Raw genomic sequence first — 17,526 nt, 5'->3', positions numbered from 1 at the left:
TCTCCATCCCCTTCTCCTTGCTCTCCAGCCCCTTCCCCAGCTCCATTCCCCTTCCCTGAACACCCTCCATCCCCTCAATGTCTAATTTCACACCCAAAACCTGACCCCAGGATTGGAGGTGCAGCCTCAGCCCAGGGGGGACAATCCCTGCCCTGTGCTGGCCACCCCAGTGCTGACACCAGCCAAGGTACTGGTGGCCTTTTTGGGACAATCCAAGAAGGACTTTTGTGGGTATCCAACCTCCAATTCTTACCCAGACCAAGATGTTGTTAGGAGGACACCACACACAGCAAAGTTCTGAAGGCAGCAGACAACCCCATCTCTTCTGCATCCCCCAAAATACCCTTGAAAAAGCAAATTACAGCTGAGAAGAGAGGGGTTTTCTACAACCTACCTGGTGGGGACTGCATTAGGGCTCCCTTTGTTACAGCTCCTGCTCTAGAGCCAGCCAAAGAAACCCAGAGGCCATCACAAATTTGGAACATTTATTTATGCAGCTGATTTTCTTAAAAGGAAAGAAAGCCAAAAATAATAATAATAAAATTTAAAAAAAAACCCAAAACGAAACAAAAAATAAACCAAAGCCAAACCAGTTCACAACAGCTGGATGTGTGTGGAACAATCCCCATCAGATGTCTCCCTCCTTCCCATCCCTCCTTCAGTCCCAGCACACTTTCCCTCTCCATAGTGGAGCAGCCTCGTGGTACCAGTCCCTTTTGGGGTCACTTTTTTTGCATATAGCCCAAACTGTTCCAATTTGGTGTTTTCTTGGGTTTTAATTTGTGTGTGTGTTGTTTTTATTAAAAAGAAAGAAAGGAACAAAAAAAGCACCACTCCAGTCTGTAATACCAAGAAACATTATCCATCTTAAGAACAGTATTTATATTTTTATATAGATATTTCTATATATATTTCTATGTACAGGATGTCCTTGCCTCACATCATCTCAGTAGGAGTTGGGAGCTCACTTGGTTTTTATAGCACTTTTGATTTCAAAGTCTGGCCTTCCAGAAGAGATGCCCTAAAAACCCAGAGACATCCAGCAAGGAGATATAAAAAGAAAAATATCTCACTTTTAAAGCATATATACACCTCCTCCAGCCTCTGCTGTCTCATGAGGACTAAATGGGGTCCTAATTTTCTTTTTTTTTTTTATGATTTGTCCTTCTAGCAACACTTTACCTGTGAAGGATGCTGAAGTGAGGATGGATGGAGGTGGCTCAGGCTCCTGGCAGGTCTGGGATGAAGCAGGATCATCCCTCCATCCCCCCCCAATCCCAGGGCTGACTGACACCCCCACCATCCCATCCTTGGGAATTTCAGAGGTTCAGCTCAGCCCTTTTCATCCAAAACCAACCAATTTCTGCACCCTGGGACCTCTCTGCACCCATCACTCAGCACCTTCCCTGAGGCACCGTGGGACAGTGGGGACATGTCTATGGAAAGATGGGAATGGGAAAAGGACAGGGATTTATTCCAGGTCAAGACTCACTGGGAGTGTTGGTGTCACCAGTCACTGGTGTTACCCAGTACTGGTGTAACTGGACCATTCTGGAGACTCTGGGGAGGGTAAAAGGACTATTTGGTCACACAGACAGTGTGGGCACAGAGCAGGGGGAGGGAGCAGGGATGGAAACAAAGCAGGATGAGGTTTAGAGCCCTTGTCAGGCCCTCTGAGTTACTGGGTGAGCAGCCAGGGAAGCAAAACTTTCTGATGATGCTGAGATGCCCATCCCCACCCCTGGGTGGGACATTCCCCAAGGTGGGGAGGGGGCAGAGGTTGATCTTGTTGCTCCCCTCCACCCTTGGAAGTTGGATGGAAGCATCTCCTGGGCTTGCTCATCCAGGACTCAGCCCTTGGGGCTCTGGGGCCTTCGTGCTGCAGATTGGTTTGGTCAAATGGCATCTTCCAAAGCTTGGGGTTGTGCCATGGATCTCCAACCTCTGGGCAGTCAAGAGGCTGCCCCTGCCATGGGGAGAATGGTGGGGACAAAGAGCAGGAGGGGTGATGGGAAGGGACACAAAGAATGGGGGGGACACCATGAAAATAGGAGGGACATGATGGATGAGGGGAGCATGATGGATGGGGGGACAGATGATGGATGAAGGGAGCATGATGGATGGGGGGGACAGATGATGGATGGGAAGACACATGATGGATGGGGGGGACATATATGATGGATGTGGGGGACACATGATGGATGGGGCTACTCACAGGCAACCTCCAGCCTATGCAGGACAGTTTCACATCCCAAAAAATGGCTGTGAAGAGTTCTTTCTAGCCCTGAAGACAGAAGCAACCTCCTCTTGGTTCCTCAAGTCCCTACAGCAGATCCCAGCCCTGCCAGCCCTCTGGTTGCACCTCCTTGAGGACATTTGGGGGGAATGAAAACCCCGACTACAGCTTCCTTACAGCCAGGCTCTCCCCCTTAGAGCAGAAACCCCTGGAATTACCACAAGATCAGAACAAAAGTGACATCTCACACCCCACCAGAGCAGGACGAAGCCAAGAAGTACCAGGCACCTTCAATCCCTGTCCCCATACACTTGTCCCAAGTGGCACCAGGGGGGTGGGGACCTCCCCTTGCCCAGCCCCACAGCCCTGCCATGGCTCAGGGCTCACCCCACACCAACCCCACCACCAAACCTCACCAAGCCCAGCAAAAGCCAAGCTGCATCAATGGACAACTGCCTGAGAGAGCCACCCAGGAGGCAACAAGGGATGGACCCAAACTTTGAGGGTTTCTGGCTACCAAAGGTGGCTCACACACAGGGACTCACAAGGGAAGGCTTAAAACCAGCCCCAGGGCTGGTGTCTGTGGGTCAGCCCAGCAGGAATTAATTGCTACAAATGAAGAAGACAACGTAGAGATGGAGGAAGACCACTGCTTGAAAAGCTTTGCAGAAATGCCTGCAGGGTTGTTCCCTGCAGAGGAACATGGCCATGCTCAGCACCCTCCACCTCCCACCACCATTCCACATCCCTGCTTCTGTCCAGGGCTGGATATACAAAGGGCTGCAACTCACAGAACTAAAGAAAATGAAGATTGAACTCATGATGCAAAGAGGCAGAAACTGAAGAGCTCCTTTCAGAACCTTTGCTCTGGCTCAGAGCACGTCCCCCATCAAGGGCAAAACCTGCCAGCAGCCATCTGGGCTCCTCAGAAGAGCAGCTTCAACTCCACGGGTAATTAAAAAAGAAGATCTCTTCTCCAAATATCCATCCTTCTCTGCTGGGAAACGGCCTTGGCTCCTTCTGTTCAGCTCCTCCCCTCCCTGGTCTCCTCTCCAACTGCTTTGGAGATGCCCAGGAAGCACCACGGGGCCACATCCTGCAGACACCGACCCCACCGCCGCGACGCAGGGACGGGACGAGTTGTGGCATCCGACCTTGGGCCACGGGGACACGTTTGGGGTGGGAAGATGGAGAGTGGAGGGTGAAAGATGGGGAGTGGTCACCACATCCCCACGTCCTTTCCTTTTTCCTCATCTGATGGGTTTCCTCCTCGGGTCCTTCGCTGTTTCCCCTCCTCACCTTCAGCACGAACGCAACGTCCGAGCGCGAAAGGCGCGGTTGGCAGAGCCCTTGGCAAGCCCTCCTGGCCAGGTGCTATCTGGTCTCCAGGGACTCCAGATATTCCAGTGCTATGTCATAGCAGAAATGATACTGCTCCTGGTTGGAGAGAGGAGAAAAAAGATGTTATGATCCCAAGTAAACTGCTTCCCAAAGCTATCCCTGATCAAGGCAGGGGGAGCGTGTCCAGGCAACTCTCGTGGCTTCGGCTGCATCTCCTGTCTGGAGAGACCCAGTCCTGGCTGCCAGGACATTCCTCACCACAAATCCTCCTGCTGTAGATACAAAAATGCCATTTTCCAGCCCTCCCAGTCCGGGAGTTTGCTTTGTGTAGGGGGAGAGGAATAAACAGAACTCCCAGGAGCTCTGACTTCTGGAAAAATCCAACATTTAATGCCAATCAAATGAATACTTTTGGTGCTCAGGTCAAAGTCTGACCCACCTGCAATGGCCAGGCTGGAGCCAAGGGTGTGGGTGGGAAAGCTCTTCTCCCAGCCTGTAGCAGGACCAGGTTCATTGTCCCATCCCTTCCCCTTCCTGAGACAGCTACAGATGGGATCTGCACCCTCCCACACTTTGCTCCTGTCCAGCTGCAGGAAGGCAAAGCACAGCATGGCTGGCTCCTGGGTTTATAGAAAAAAAAATCACTGAAACTGGGCTTGCAAAGACAGCCTTGTCCATCCTTGTTCCTCTTCATGTCACCTGCTCTTGTACTTCCCTGTCCTTGTGCATCTCACAGCACAGAAAACTACACAGGAGGAGCTCACACCTTGGAAGTGCCCATTCCCAGGAGATGATTTTCCCCCAAGCATCTGACAGACAAAACCAGCCAGAGTGGTGAAAAAAAAAAAAAAAAAAACCACAAAAATCAGCTTTCTGATGGTGCTGTGAGCACTGGGACACCACAGAAACACAGAATGGTTTGGGTTGGAAGGGACCTTCAAGCTCACCCAGTTTCAACCCCCCTGCCATGGGCAGGGACACTTCCCACCAGCCCAGGTTGCTCCAAGCCCCATCCAACCTGACCTTGAATCATGGAAGCATCCTGAGTGATACAGGGAGAGAAAGGAGAGAGAGCTCATCACCCAAAATCCTCATCAGCAGCCTGAGCACCAGCACAGAACTCCTGCTGTCCCCCACGGGGGTGGGCAGCTGCTCGGGGACCCCAGGGGGGAGCTGGCAGCAGGGGGGAGAAGGGCTTCAAAGCTGCAACAGCTTAGATGAAAAGCATGTAATGCTTTTTGGATTAAGAAAAGGGATTGCTTTCCATTTATCATCATATAAAAATAACCCCCCCAGGCAAACAGAGGGGAAGATGCAGGGGCAGCAGGGAACTGCCTCACGCCGGCTGCTCTCCACTGGGCTGTGGCTCTTTACACTGGGCAAGGCTCCAGCCTCCCAGTGACTCCAGTAGATTGGGACTCCCAGAATAGACACTTCAGGTTCATCTGAGGCCGGAGGATGTTTGTGTCCTGATGTGAAATGTTGCTTTTTTTTTTGCCTTTTTTAATACCTTTGCAATTTAGCCCAATGGGTCTGGTGGCTTCATGCTCGTCACATCATCCCTCCATTAGCTGCATCCCTCTCTCTGCTCCCTGTCCCCTCCCTCACCTTCTCCTCCACTTTCATCCCTAATGCAAATCACATCCCCTCCTCGAAACCATTTCATTTTGCAATTGAGGGGTTTTATAATCCAAACGGGGTAAACATTTCCAGCTCACTTGCTTTTTAAATATTATCAGGCACCTGGACTCCTTCACCAGGGGGAGGGACACGTGCCTGCCTCATCCCCACCCTGTTCTCCAGGGTCTGAAACAGGGCAGAGACTTTTCCAGCCTCCCACATCAGGAAACGTGGCTCCACCACTGCCCCCAGCAGCTTATCCACCAATTAATTCCACTCAAAACACAGTTCCCTTGGAGGTTTCCAACAGGACTTTGACTCCACCTCAAAGCTGCTCCAGGCACTGCAAACCCTCTGAAGAACTGCAATTACATCCCATGAATTAATGTCAAACCTGCCTTACCACTCCTGGGAAGGATTTCTGACAAGCCCAGCACTGATGCCAAGGGCACACTGGCACAGTGAGATGAAGGCAAGCCTGAGGCTGCTTTTCAGAGCTGTCTCAGCACTGTCCCCCCAGCTCACCATGCTTCCCCAGGCACGTTCTGCAGCAGGGTCTCCATCGTGCCAAGCAGGATGTGGGATGGGAAAGGTTTTTCAGGAGCTGAGCATCCCCCAGCACCTCCCCTCCTTTGCCAGGGCAGCTGCTGGTGGGTGGTTGGTGCTTACCAAGGTCTCCACCATATTTGGTTTGTAGTTTCGGAGGGTCTTTGCAGCATAGAAAACATCTGCCATGTTGTGACATTTGATCATCTCCAGGATCATGGTGGAGGCACAGAAGGTGCCACTCCGGCCACCTCCGTTCCTGGTGGGAGAAACACAAGTGTCAGGAGTAAGAAAGTGGCAGGAGAGCATCCTCCTATTCCCCTGGTTTTTCTCTCTCTGCATCCCAGGAGATGTCCCAGAGCACAGGATCAAATCCCACAGTTCCCCCCAAACCACGGGAACCCAGCATGGTGGCAAGGTGTGATCCTGCCCTCTGGTCCTCACAGAAGCCACAGCCAAGGAAGAAAACACCTTCAAGGACCATTGGGGCTGGATCTGAAACACAGGGGATCAGTTTCCAGCCCTGCCATGGACCTGGGGATATCCCCTTTGTCTGTCTGCCTCTCTCCTCCCATCTGCAGGGTGACTCTGGGCCAATGACCTCTTGGGTAGCACTGGGCAGAGGAACCATCCCATGTTCCACCCAGCACAGAGGTCAGGATGGGCTATTCCTGGAGTTCTGCAAGCACCAGACCATCTCCAGCCATCAGGATGGGCTATTCCTGGAGTTCTGCAAGCACTAGACCTTCTCCAGCCACCAGGATGGGACATTCCTGGCTATGTCCCTCCACCCTAGGCTGAAACCATGCCACACCACCATCACAGCTGATCCCAGCAGGGAAAGGAAAAGAGCCCACAATGCCCATGTTTGATAAAGCATGTTCTCAAATTATCCTTCAGCTAATGAAGATGGACGAGGCTGTAATTAATTTTTGATTAAAGGCTCTCCTGCTGTCTCTAGCAATCTGCCAGCGTGCCAGGTCCCACCCCAGGAACGTGTTGTGGGTGTCTGTGTGAAGGAAGAGGGGGATGGAGAGCGTGTCCACCTCCATGAGAAGCAGGTGATGGGAGCTGCACAGCTCCTGCCATGTCCCTTTGGAGCCTGTTCCACACATAGGATGTGGTGACAGAACTGGGACCTCTGCTGAGCCTCACTGCACCCCCAGTGTCCCTCCCACTGAGCATCCACCTCATGGAGGAGGTTTGACATGGTGACCACAAGGTGCCTCCCCCAAAACTGTTGTTGTGGGAGAGGCAGCACCATCTGGGCACCAAGTCACCCCAAAGAAGGGTCATTTAGAGGATTTCCAGCCAAAACTGTGGACAAATGAGCTGGTGGCATTTCCCCCCCCTACCCCAGAGCCTGCTCCTCTCCCATTGAGACTCACAGGCAGTGCACCACAGTCCTGCCATCACCACTCTCCTTCTGCCACCTCTCCACTTGGGCCAGGAGGTGCAGGAAGGATTTCTTGGAGTCTGGGGTGTCTCGATAAGCCGACCACCGCAGGTACTGGAAGTGTCGGACCATCAGGTGCCCCTCCTGCAACTAGAAAAACAAACTGCATCAGCTTCAACCCAGGGGCTGCCCTTGTTTGCACCCACTGGAGCTCTGACGGAGGAGAAGAGAGGTTGGTCACATAATAGAAGAAGAGAGGAAAACCCTTTCCTGCTGCTTCAAGACGGATGGTTCTGCTCTCTCCTCCTGCTCTGACCCCATCCCACCCGAGGCAGCTCCACTGACATGGTTTCCCCTAACTCACAGCATCCATCTCCCCAAACCTACCCCCAGACCCCTGAGCCTCTCCAAGGCTTCTCCAACAATGTCCTTGTCATGCAGAAGGTCCCAGGGGATGTGTTTTGCTGTGTTCAGTGTCAATCAGGAGGCTGAGGAGAAGCTGCCAGCCCTGGAGGTAGGAGGGGTGGAAGTGCCCCTTAATACCCTGGTAATCTGGTTAGTTTTGAAACCTAATCTGGTTAGCAGGCTCCAAGGAGGAGGATTACATCCACACAGCTAAACGAAGCCAGGGTTTAGCCAGGATGATGTCAGGCTCTTGCTTTGAAGTCCTCAGGAGCACTCGATGGGATGAAACCATGGGTCACACACTCCAGATGGACCTCAGGGATCCAGGCACGTGTGTGAGGAGCAGGCAGCAGAGGAGATAGAGGGGATCAGATGGAGATGGGGGATCCCCAGCTCTGGAGGGCTTCATCCACCCCTTTTCAGATGCTTGATGAGCAGGACAAGCACCAGACTATCTCCAACCATAAGGATGGGGCATTCCTGGGGCTCTGCAGGGCCTCCCAGACTGGAAGTCAGGAGGGCAGAAGCAGAAGATCAAACAAATAAGTGGAGTTAAAACAGGAGAAAACTCCTCTGACAGCCTAGGTGAAAGCTCTGACTGGCTCTGGAGGACTTGTGACACCCCTGACACCCAGCTCCCCTCCAGCTGGCAAGGCTTGGCAAGCAGCAGCCCCTTGCATTTCCCAGGGCTCCTCCAGCAATCTGCTCCTGGGGGGAAACCTTTTCTTCAATCCAGAGATTTCAATCACGCTGCATTTTAATTTAGCACAGGGTGCATTCTACCACCTGAGAGCAAAGCACAGTTGGTGGAGGATTTTGTGCTGACACCCAGGAAATGACAGCTGCTCCCACGGGGAGCATGAACCAAAACCCTTTTTGTGTTAAGAGCCCAGATAATGAGGATTTATCTTCTCTGACTCAGCTCCCACGCTGAAGCACCCTTCCCAGCCAGGCCCTCAGCCAAGGCACCTCCTCCATTCCAAGCTCCCTAACTCCCATCTGCCCCATGTTCTCCACTGGGACATCAGCCTCAGCCTCTTGGCAACCTCAGGAGATTTAAAGACCTCAGGGATGCCACCTCTCCAGCCTGGCTTCTGCAGTTAAATTAGCTTTTCTTTTCCACCCACAGTTCTGCACCCACACGGGCTGCTTGTCACAGTCCCTGTCCCCCATTCCACTGAGTTTCTCTTCATTTAAAGGTGAGCTGACCCAGCCAAGCATCAGGGAGACAAGGACAACAGGTGAAAACCTGGCTGCATCTTCTCACCCTGCAGGAAAAAGGCTCTGCTGGTCCTGTGCTGGGAGTCTCCATCCTGTGATACACGTGTGGCAGGGCAGAGATGGACTTCCAGGAAGGATGAGTTAGGACTTCCCTCAGAGTTATCTAAAATCTTGCAAAGAGCTGCAAACTCCAGAGAGGTTGGATGGAGCCAACTGCAACTTTACAGGCTCCTCTCTGGCAGGACAAGAGCTGGGGGTGCATCCTCTGGATTAGGGTGAAGGAGACACCAGCATCTACAGCACCGCTCGGTTTATACAGAGTCACTCATCTGGGCAATGCCAAGCTTTAGGACTGCATCAAGCTTTAGGACTCACATCACCCTTTTGCCCTCCAAAGAAGGTCCTGACTCATTAAAAAAATGAGTCATTAAAAAAAGCATTAAAGGCATTAAAAAAGCTCCTGGTGATGCCCCAGGCCTCTCTCAAGGCAGCAGCTAACAAAACCGATCCATCCCCTGCACCCAACCCAGAGCTCTGCACTGGGAGGCACCTGGGCACACACACCCCCAGACAAACATCAAGCCCTCCCTGCCCACCCTGAGCTGTCAGGAAGCCAGAGGAGAGCCCCTCACCCGGGTGATGTTCTGGACTCGGAACAGACGGGACACGATGTCCTCATCCGCCGCTCCGGACACGTATTCCACCTCCATGGGGCCGTACTGCTGGAGCCCAGGCTCAGGCCAGTACTGGAGACAGGGCTGTGGAGAGAAGAGAGACAGCTGGTTGTGAGCAGGGACAGGCACTGGCACACAGGGAAAGGGCAGAAAGTTGAGTGGAATGGGGATGTTGGCGCTAGAAACCAAGAGGGACATGTGGGGGGAGGTCCCAGGAGGGGACAGCAGGGCCACGATGCTCTTAGTTGATGCAGGACCCGTGGTACATTGCTGGTGGCTTCAACTTGCTGAGGAATCAAAGCCCAGCAGTTCTGTCCACTCCCTGGCACCCTTGTAGCCCTCTCCCTGCTGCACACACAGGGGATCAGATGGAGTAGGGAGATTCCCAGCTCTGGAGGGCTTCATCCACCCCATTTCAGATGTTTGATGAGCAGGACAACCACCAGACCATCTCCAACCATCAGGATGGGGCATTCCTGGAGATCTGCAAGCACCAGACCATCTCCAACCATCAGGATGGGGCACAAACACAACGGGTGATGCTCCTGGTGGGGAGCACTGCTGGGCTAGGGGGGCACAGGGTGGTCCCAGCCTTGGCAGGAGGAAGGGTTGGGTGCTCCAAGTCTGCTGTCAAACCCCACTTCTGCTTCAGAAGCAGCTCTGCCACCACCTGCAACACCAACATGGGACAAGACATCCTCTTCTCATGGCCAGGACACCCCTTCAAGTCAAAGCCACCCCAACCTGCAGGCTGGGAAAGGGCTGGGGAGCAACTCCTGCTCCCCCTGATGTGCTCAGCACAGCACTGATGGATGGCTCGGTCCAAGGGGCACCAGTGGGAATGTTTTCACTCTGTGACAGTTGGGAAACCAGCACTGACACCAAATAGATGATGTTTGTCAGCACACTTTAACAGGACATTCAGCATTTCGGGCCATCTAACAGCTTGGGCCTAACTGCATGGCAAATGTGTTGGAGAAATAATTGGTTATTAATAGGGGCTATAAATCTCCAGGATCTCCAAGCCTTCTGGACTTGGAGCTATAATTTGGATATTAAAACTTCCTTTGGCAAGAGGCAGTTCAAGCGAGGGATGTACCCTCCAAGTCACCTTTCAGCACTGCCTGCTGTAGAGGTTGATTTATTACTTGTTGGGCTTAAACTGGTAAACATTTAAGATCCAGCTCAATATTGTCACACACACATCCCTAAAGAACAGACATCCAGACAAAGAGGCATTGGATAATGAAGAAAAATGGCACAGCCCCTGTTGCCTCCACTGGGGCTGGGGACCTGGGGGAGGATGGCACAGGAGCAGGCAGCTCCTGCCAGGCTGAGGAGCATTTCTGGCCCATGGAAGGAAAGGAGAGCCTGAAAAAAAAGAAAGAAAATCTGTTTTGTTGCTTCTTTCCCTACAGCACTGATGTCTGGAGGGGCTGGATGGTGGCAGTGGAGGAGACAGGAAAGTTGGTGGCATGGCTGCAGGGCTGGGGCCTTGAAGGGCACTTGGACCCCTGCAGGTATCTGAGGGTAAATGTCAATCGAGGTGAAAAATGCAGGAGGGAACATCAAGTCCTACATCCATCTGTCCTTGGCCAGGCTGGGGCAACACGAGGCACAGGGATTGTCATGTCCAGAGAAGGGAATGGAGCTGGGGAAGGGTCTGGAGCAGAAATCTGCCCGGGAGCAGCTGAGGGCCCTGGGGGTGCTGGTTCTGGAGCAGAGGAGGCTGAGGGGAGACCTTGTGGCTCTCTGCAACCCCCTGAGAGGAGGTTGGAGCCAGGGGGGGTCGGGCTCTGCTCCCAAGGAACAAGGGATGGGACAGACTCCCAGGACCTTTGGGACATGATGAAGAAGGTTCCTGCCATAACCTCTGCCAGCTCCTCCAGCATCCCAGAACCAGGTCCATCAGGCTGCAGCAGATTCACCTGGAGCAAAGGGTCCCTCAAAACACTGCACACCAGTGGGAAGTCACTGTCCCTGCAGCCTCCAACTCCGAGGAGCAGGCTGAGAGCTGAGAAAAGCTTCAGAGAACATCACTGAGTTTCCTGATTTGGGTTCTAAAGGTGCTGTAGCAGAGAAAAAGCAAAGGAACCTGACAACTGGTGCAGAGCACCAGTTTATTTCAGATGCAGAATCTATTTGCTGAGGTGAAATCTCTGGGAAGGTGCCCAAGGGAGAAACTTCAGGTCTGGGGCACTCTGATGCCTCCCTGGGCACCAACTCCCAAGGGCAAGGGGACACAGTTCTGTCCCAGCAGGGCACACCAAGAACAAAGACAGTTAAATTCACTTCTTGGCTCCAAAGAGCTCTCTCCATGAAAAGAAACCAGGGATTTCCAGTCATTCCTCCTGTCTACCACTTCCTCTTGCCAGCTGATGGGCACCAGGTTGATGTCACGGTGATGCAACAGGGGTGTCCCGGTGATCCTGGCAAACATTCCAAGCAGCTGGCACAACATTCCACTGACCAACAGGACTGAGCAGGCTGGCAGGGGAAAGGCTCATGGAGAGAAACTGGTGGCAAGCTGTGAAAACAGAAGTGGAGCCCATTTCACCAGCAGCAAACTGGGCTTCCAAAGCAGGGAAGCCAGAGCAGCAGGAAGCTTCCATGTCTGCTGATCATTCAGGTGACACAGGAGCAACTTTGGGTGCTCCCTTCATCCCACCTCCAGATGAAAGCACCCTTCAAGGTCTCCCTGATGAAACGTGGGACCCCATCATGGGCTACCATTTCTGGGACACCTACGACATCACCAAGTCTCCAACCTACTGCTTCCTCAGGAAGCTCTGGAAGATTGTGGAGAACCCTTTCTACCAGTCAGTCTGGTGGGATGATGATGGGAAGATGATCATCATTTCAGAAGAACTCTTTGAACAGGAAGTGCTGGCGTGGAGGGAAAACGTGAGGGTGCTCAGAACTGAGACCATGAGGGACTTCATTTACCAACTTGAGCTCCACGGATTCTACAGAACCAAAGGGAACATCAGCACCATAATGCTGAGAGCAGCACAAGTGCACAATCTGGACAAGGTATGGCAGCTCCTCAGCACATGAAAGGACCCTTGGGACAGTGGGGAAGAGGCTCACATTCAGATAAAAGAAGCTTTTGAAAGGCCTGAGATGGGGGTGGGAGCAAACAGCCTGTCTCGTGGGTCATTTTTGGGAATGCACAACACAGGATTCTGGAGAAGCAGAAATGTTGATCAAAGAGATTTTAGTTATTTCTGCTTACTGTGGATCTGTGAAACAGGAGGGTAGGCCCATGATACTGTGATGCTTGCTCTTTATCTGGCTGCACCAAAAGGTTAATCTTCCCCTGGCATCTGCTGAATGCTGACAAGATACACATCAGCATTATTCCTGACATCTTTGTTCCATGCTGAAGTGGCTGAAAACTTGTGGTATTTGGGTCTTTCCATCAGTTTTTAGGCTTTTGAAAACACTACACTTCTCTGCTCCCAGATGCTGAAACATAAGGGTGGCTTTTACTTAACAAAACTCTCTCCTGATGTTTTTTATTCAGCCTAAAATTGAGGTTTAAAATGCCCTGGAGTGTCCTTTCTAATACTCATGTTTGTCCTTGCTGATGCTTAGTTATGGGGCCTCTGTCTTTCTCCTTGTAATGATGGCAACAAACCTCTCTCCTTTGTCTTTTGTAGCTGCTCTTCTACTGCAACCCCTTTTTTCAGAGAGATAAGCCCAGGTTACTCAAACTGATAAGACCAAGAGCTGAGGCAGGAGATAGAGTCCCAGCTCCATCCCCACCAGCCCCCAGCATGAAGGTGGAATGCAAAAGAAGAGAGAAGACTGCAAGAGGAAATGAAGGAGTGCAAGAGAAGATGCAAGAGTGCAAGAGAGCACGGAAGAGTGGAAGAGAAGATGAAAGAGTGGAAGGGAGGACAAGAGTGCCCAAGAGGAGACCACCTAATGCTCAGCCCATGGCACGAGCTGTGGAGAAGAAGGTTTTCCAGACCAGACTGGCACCACAGAACCCAGGAGGCAGCACTTACTCCACCCAAAGCTTCACTAATCTGTGTCCCACCTCCTACCCCACACAGTCCCATAATTGCCAGGGGACCCCTCGCATTTTAATCAGGGTAAACAAACGTGGCCTCTGTACACCTGCACCAGCACCTGGCACCATTCTGTGCCCTCTGGCTGACCATGCCTACCCCAGCACCAGCTTCTGCCCTGCCCAGGCTTGGGCTATGGCACAGCCAAGTCCCAGCTCCCAACCAGTGCCCAACCTCCTCCTGTGGGACCAGTATGGCTGCTGCCAGGGCTGGGGGTGAACAGCAGGTCCCTAGGGGTGTCAGGAAGGGGCCTGAGGTAGAAGGTTCTGTTATTCTGTTAGTATAGAGATAAGTCACAATAAAATGTTTAGGGGGCTGGGGGTGAACAGCAGAGATGTTCTGTTAGTATAGAGGTGCTCTGTTAGTGGGGAGATGCTCTGCTAGTGGGGAGATAAGTAACAATAAAAAGTTTGGACATAAGTAACAATAAAATGTTTGTTGTTCTCAAGAAGAAATCTCCAGCTGCCTTCTCTTGTCCCTGCAATCCCAGTCCACACCTGAGGCTGGGGGGGTCTTCAAAGACATGGAGGGTTTGGCTCCAGCCCAGGACAGCCCCAGCACTGCCTTCAGCAAACCCAGCCAAAAGCCAACCTGGGGCTACCCCAGGAGCTGCACCAGCACCCAGGGCCACTCACGTCAAACCCACCTCTCACAGTCCTGGGGGAGTCCATTCCGTCTCCTCCCCCAGCTCTGAGCAGGGGCTGCAGAGAGAGGACTTGGCCTCCTCCTCCTGCCCAGCCTCCATCCCACAGTGATTTACACCTCCTAACATCTCAACTCCTAAAATAAGTCAGCTAATGAAGTCTTCTCCAGACATCCATTAAGAGTCTATAATGTTAATTTTATGTAAAAATCCAATAAGATTCTTCATTGAATTAACATTACGGACATGTAGTGGACTTTTTCATCCACTCTGGTGGCAACAGGAGCACTCCAGGCATTCCCTGGGGAACATGCACTGGGAAAGCAAAACAGGGTGAGGCTGAGCATGGCTCCCTGCTCCCTGGCTTCTGTCTCCTCTCCCCCAGGTGACTGGGGACACCCTGTCCCCCAGGCTGGCAGATCTGCACATCCCATCACCCCATAAAACCCACGGCACAGTCACTTTGCTGATTGATAAAGCAGCCTTCACAGGCCACCAAAAAATCCCCCCCAAGCCTCAGTTTGCCCTTTGGAGGAAGGAAGATAAAAATCAGTTCTTTATAACAATATGGTTGTACTTGTTAACCTCTCATCATCTCAGGGCATCCACAAAGGTTATGGTAGAGTAAAGCAACACCAACACAACACCACAAAGCCCAGCTGGTTTGCTCCTAACCACAGCTTTGGTTCCAGCTGCTCCTGTGCTCACAGGTTGAGCACCGCAGCCGGTCCCGTCTCCCCTTGCAGAGCTGAGCACACAAGGCAGGAGCTGCAGCGCTGCTGGGGTGGTGGGGACAGAACAGGACAAGGATGGCAGGGGCAAGGGTCCCCAGGGCAGTAGCACTCACCCAGGCAGAGTTGGACTGGTTGAGCTGGTTGAGCATGACGATCGAGGTGCAGCCGTAGTCGTAGACCAAGCGCCAGAAGTCGGCGGTCGTGTTCTGCAGAGGGTGCAGGGTGACAATGAAGGCAGCACTCCTGGTGTAGCTCTGCAGAGGAGGAAGATGAGAACCTTTAAGGACACGGCTGAAGCCACCCCTGTCAAAGTCCAAACAAGCAGTGCAACCAGAAGACAGTGCCACCAAAGGGATCTGGGCCCCCTGGCACAGCCTGGGTCTCCCTACGCTTGGTCCTGGTGCTGGGGAGAAGCCACAGCCACAGGTCTGGGATCCCTGCCCTGGGGAGGTGATAGCACCTACTCCCTGCTCTAGGCTCCTGCAGGGAAAGGTGTGTCACACAAATAACTGGGGGGCTTGGAAAAACTTGGGCTAGTGGAGGTGTCCCTACCCGTGCAGAGGAGTTGGGAGTAGATGATCTTTAAGGGCCTCTCCAGCCCAAACCATCCCATTATTTTATGATCCTACAAAAAAGGTGTCACCCTTGAGGCAAGAACAAGCAGAAGCCATGGCTGCCAGATGGCCCCAGCCCTCAGCTCTGCACGTCAGCCCTGAGTGAAAGCATCACCCAGAGCATCCCAACATCTCCAGCCTTCTCTCTCTCCACCCACAGCCAGGGCTGCCAGGCACCTTTGTGTCCTTGCGGAAAACGAGGTCATAAACCCAACCCAAGTGGAGTTTGGAGGTGAAAAGCTGCCTGGGACAACCCAAACCAGCCCATTCCCTCCCCACATCCCCACTCACATCAGTTAAGGCCGCGTTGATGTAGTTGTTGCTGTCTCCATCCACGGAGATGAGGAAGGGAAGGCATCTGTCGGGCGGCAGGACGTCCATGCTGCGGTTCTTCTCCCGGTTGCGGGGCAGGAGGGCGATGCTGCACTCCTCCACATCCAGGTGGGGAGTCACTGAGTTCAGGGTCTGCGGGTACACCTTGTCCCCTTAGCTCCCTTCCTGCCTGCACCCCTGCCAGAGCCTGCTGGTCCCAGCAGTGGTGGGCTCCAGGAGGATGAGGAGCAAAGGGGTGCTGCGGGGAGAGGGACGCGGAGGTTTTGGGGACGCCCACCTGAAACTCCTCCCGCAGCTGTGAGGAGTTGCTCTGCGGCTCTATCCTCACCATCTCCTTGTAGGTGGGCTTGAACTCACTGGCAGGGATGCTGGTCTCCCCACACAGGCAGGCTTCCAGGATGGCATCATGGATGAAGACATATTGCTCCTTTTTGGGGCAAGGCAAGGGGAGAGGGCTGAGCCACTGCGTCCCGCTGGGGACAGCAGCCCCACGTGTCCCCACACGTCCCAAGCGTGTCCCCGGGTGTCCCTGGCACCCTCTCACCTCTGTCTGGATCATGTTGATCCTCCGTGAGCACAAGGTCTTCACACAGTTGTAGATGTCCACGACGCCCTCACACTCAGCCATATCCAACATAACATCCAGGACGATGTAGCAGCCAGTCCTCCCTGTGCCAGCACTGGGGATGGGGGAGGAAAACACAGCAAAGACTTCCCCAGTCTGCACAACACCCACACAGAGCCCCAGGCACAGGCTGGCACCAAGCAACAGCTCACAGCCCCTGCCCAAAGATGTGGGGGCAGCCAGGAGGTCCAGGACCTCAAAAAGCTCCATAACCACAGCCCGGTTTTGCTCCATCACCCTCCCCACATACAGCCCTGCAGAAGCCTAGGGGGTGAGTGATGGTTAGGCAGTGGGTGGGAGAGTGGGCACCCATGTCTAAGGTTCAGGAAAACACACACTTTTTGTAACAAATCAGCAGCAAAACCATCTGATTGTCAACAGACCCCCAGGATCTCATCTCAAAAGGGCCAAGGAGGATGCTCAGCACTGAGCCCCAAGAGTGCAAGGAGGTAGCCCTGGCACACAGGGGTCTGAATTCCCCCAGGGGAAACCCTTGGGTTAAGGAATGCCCAGCAGGATGCCTGGAACACCACATCCCATCACAGAGCTATCCTAAATCCTGGCATGGTTGCACTTGCAGTCAAAGACCTACTAACAGATCAGGAACAGAGCTGCTTCCCCCCACCTCCTTTCCTACAAAAAAATCTTTTCCAGTGCAATACTAATTTCTGGGGCTGATGAATCACTTGTGATTATCAGTGATTACAGGCTAGGGGCACTAATCACACTGGCTGTTGCTGGTGATGAATACTGATGAGGCAATTGACAGGGAGAAATCAAATCAAATAAAAAAACCTCCCTCCTGCTCATCAGCTCCTCCTTGTTTGCCCAGCAGAGGAAGAGCCATTAACCCACTGCGTAGGGATGCCTGCTCAGGGGACAGAAAGCCACTGCTCCTGCTCAGATGTGCCACTGGTGTCCTCACAACTTCAGTGTGACAACTTCAGTGTCTCGATGGCTGAGCCCCATGGGGACAGCCCTGTGGGGACCCCTGGGGACAGGGCTGTCCTGCTGTCCCTCCCCACCTCTCCCTTTGACCAAACTCAACCTTGTGACACTCAC

At 53.0% G+C, this 17,526-nt stretch overlaps 1 protein-coding gene across 4 annotated transcripts in view; it reads right to left on the bottom strand.

The window, feature by feature from the left end:
• Window positions 1-470: 470 nt before the first annotated feature.
• Window positions 471-17,526, bottom strand: part of PTPRU (protein tyrosine phosphatase receptor type U) — a 55,263-nt gene continuing 38,207 nt past the window's right edge. For 3 of the 4 annotated variants that reach the window (XM_030464402.1, XM_030464401.1, XM_030464400.1), the window contains 8 exons: window positions 16,384-16,519; window positions 16,117-16,266; window positions 15,798-15,971; window positions 15,006-15,146; window positions 9,398-9,523; window positions 7,132-7,289; window positions 5,867-6,002; window positions 471-3,673 (listed from right to left, as the gene is read on the bottom strand). In XM_030464402.1, the coding sequence (XP_030320262.1) occupies window positions 3,611-3,673; window positions 5,867-6,002; window positions 7,132-7,289; window positions 9,398-9,523; window positions 15,006-15,146; window positions 15,798-15,971; window positions 16,117-16,266; window positions 16,384-16,519 (1,084 nt within the window). In that variant the 3' untranslated portion in view covers window positions 471-3,610. Of the gene's footprint in view, window positions 3,674-5,866; window positions 6,003-7,131; window positions 7,290-9,397; window positions 9,524-11,576; window positions 11,967-15,005; window positions 15,147-15,797; window positions 15,972-16,116; window positions 16,267-16,383; window positions 16,520-17,526 lie in introns of those variants that run through there. The other variant, XM_030464404.1, reaches the window with a different exon arrangement.

This window comes from Calypte anna, chromosome 23, assembly GCF_003957555.1.
Source record: "Calypte anna isolate BGI_N300 chromosome 23, bCalAnn1_v1.p, whole genome shotgun sequence".
Classification (NCBI taxonomy): domain Eukaryota; kingdom Metazoa; phylum Chordata; class Aves; order Apodiformes; family Trochilidae; genus Calypte; species Calypte anna.
This window is presented reverse-complemented; position numbering and strand designations above follow the sequence as displayed.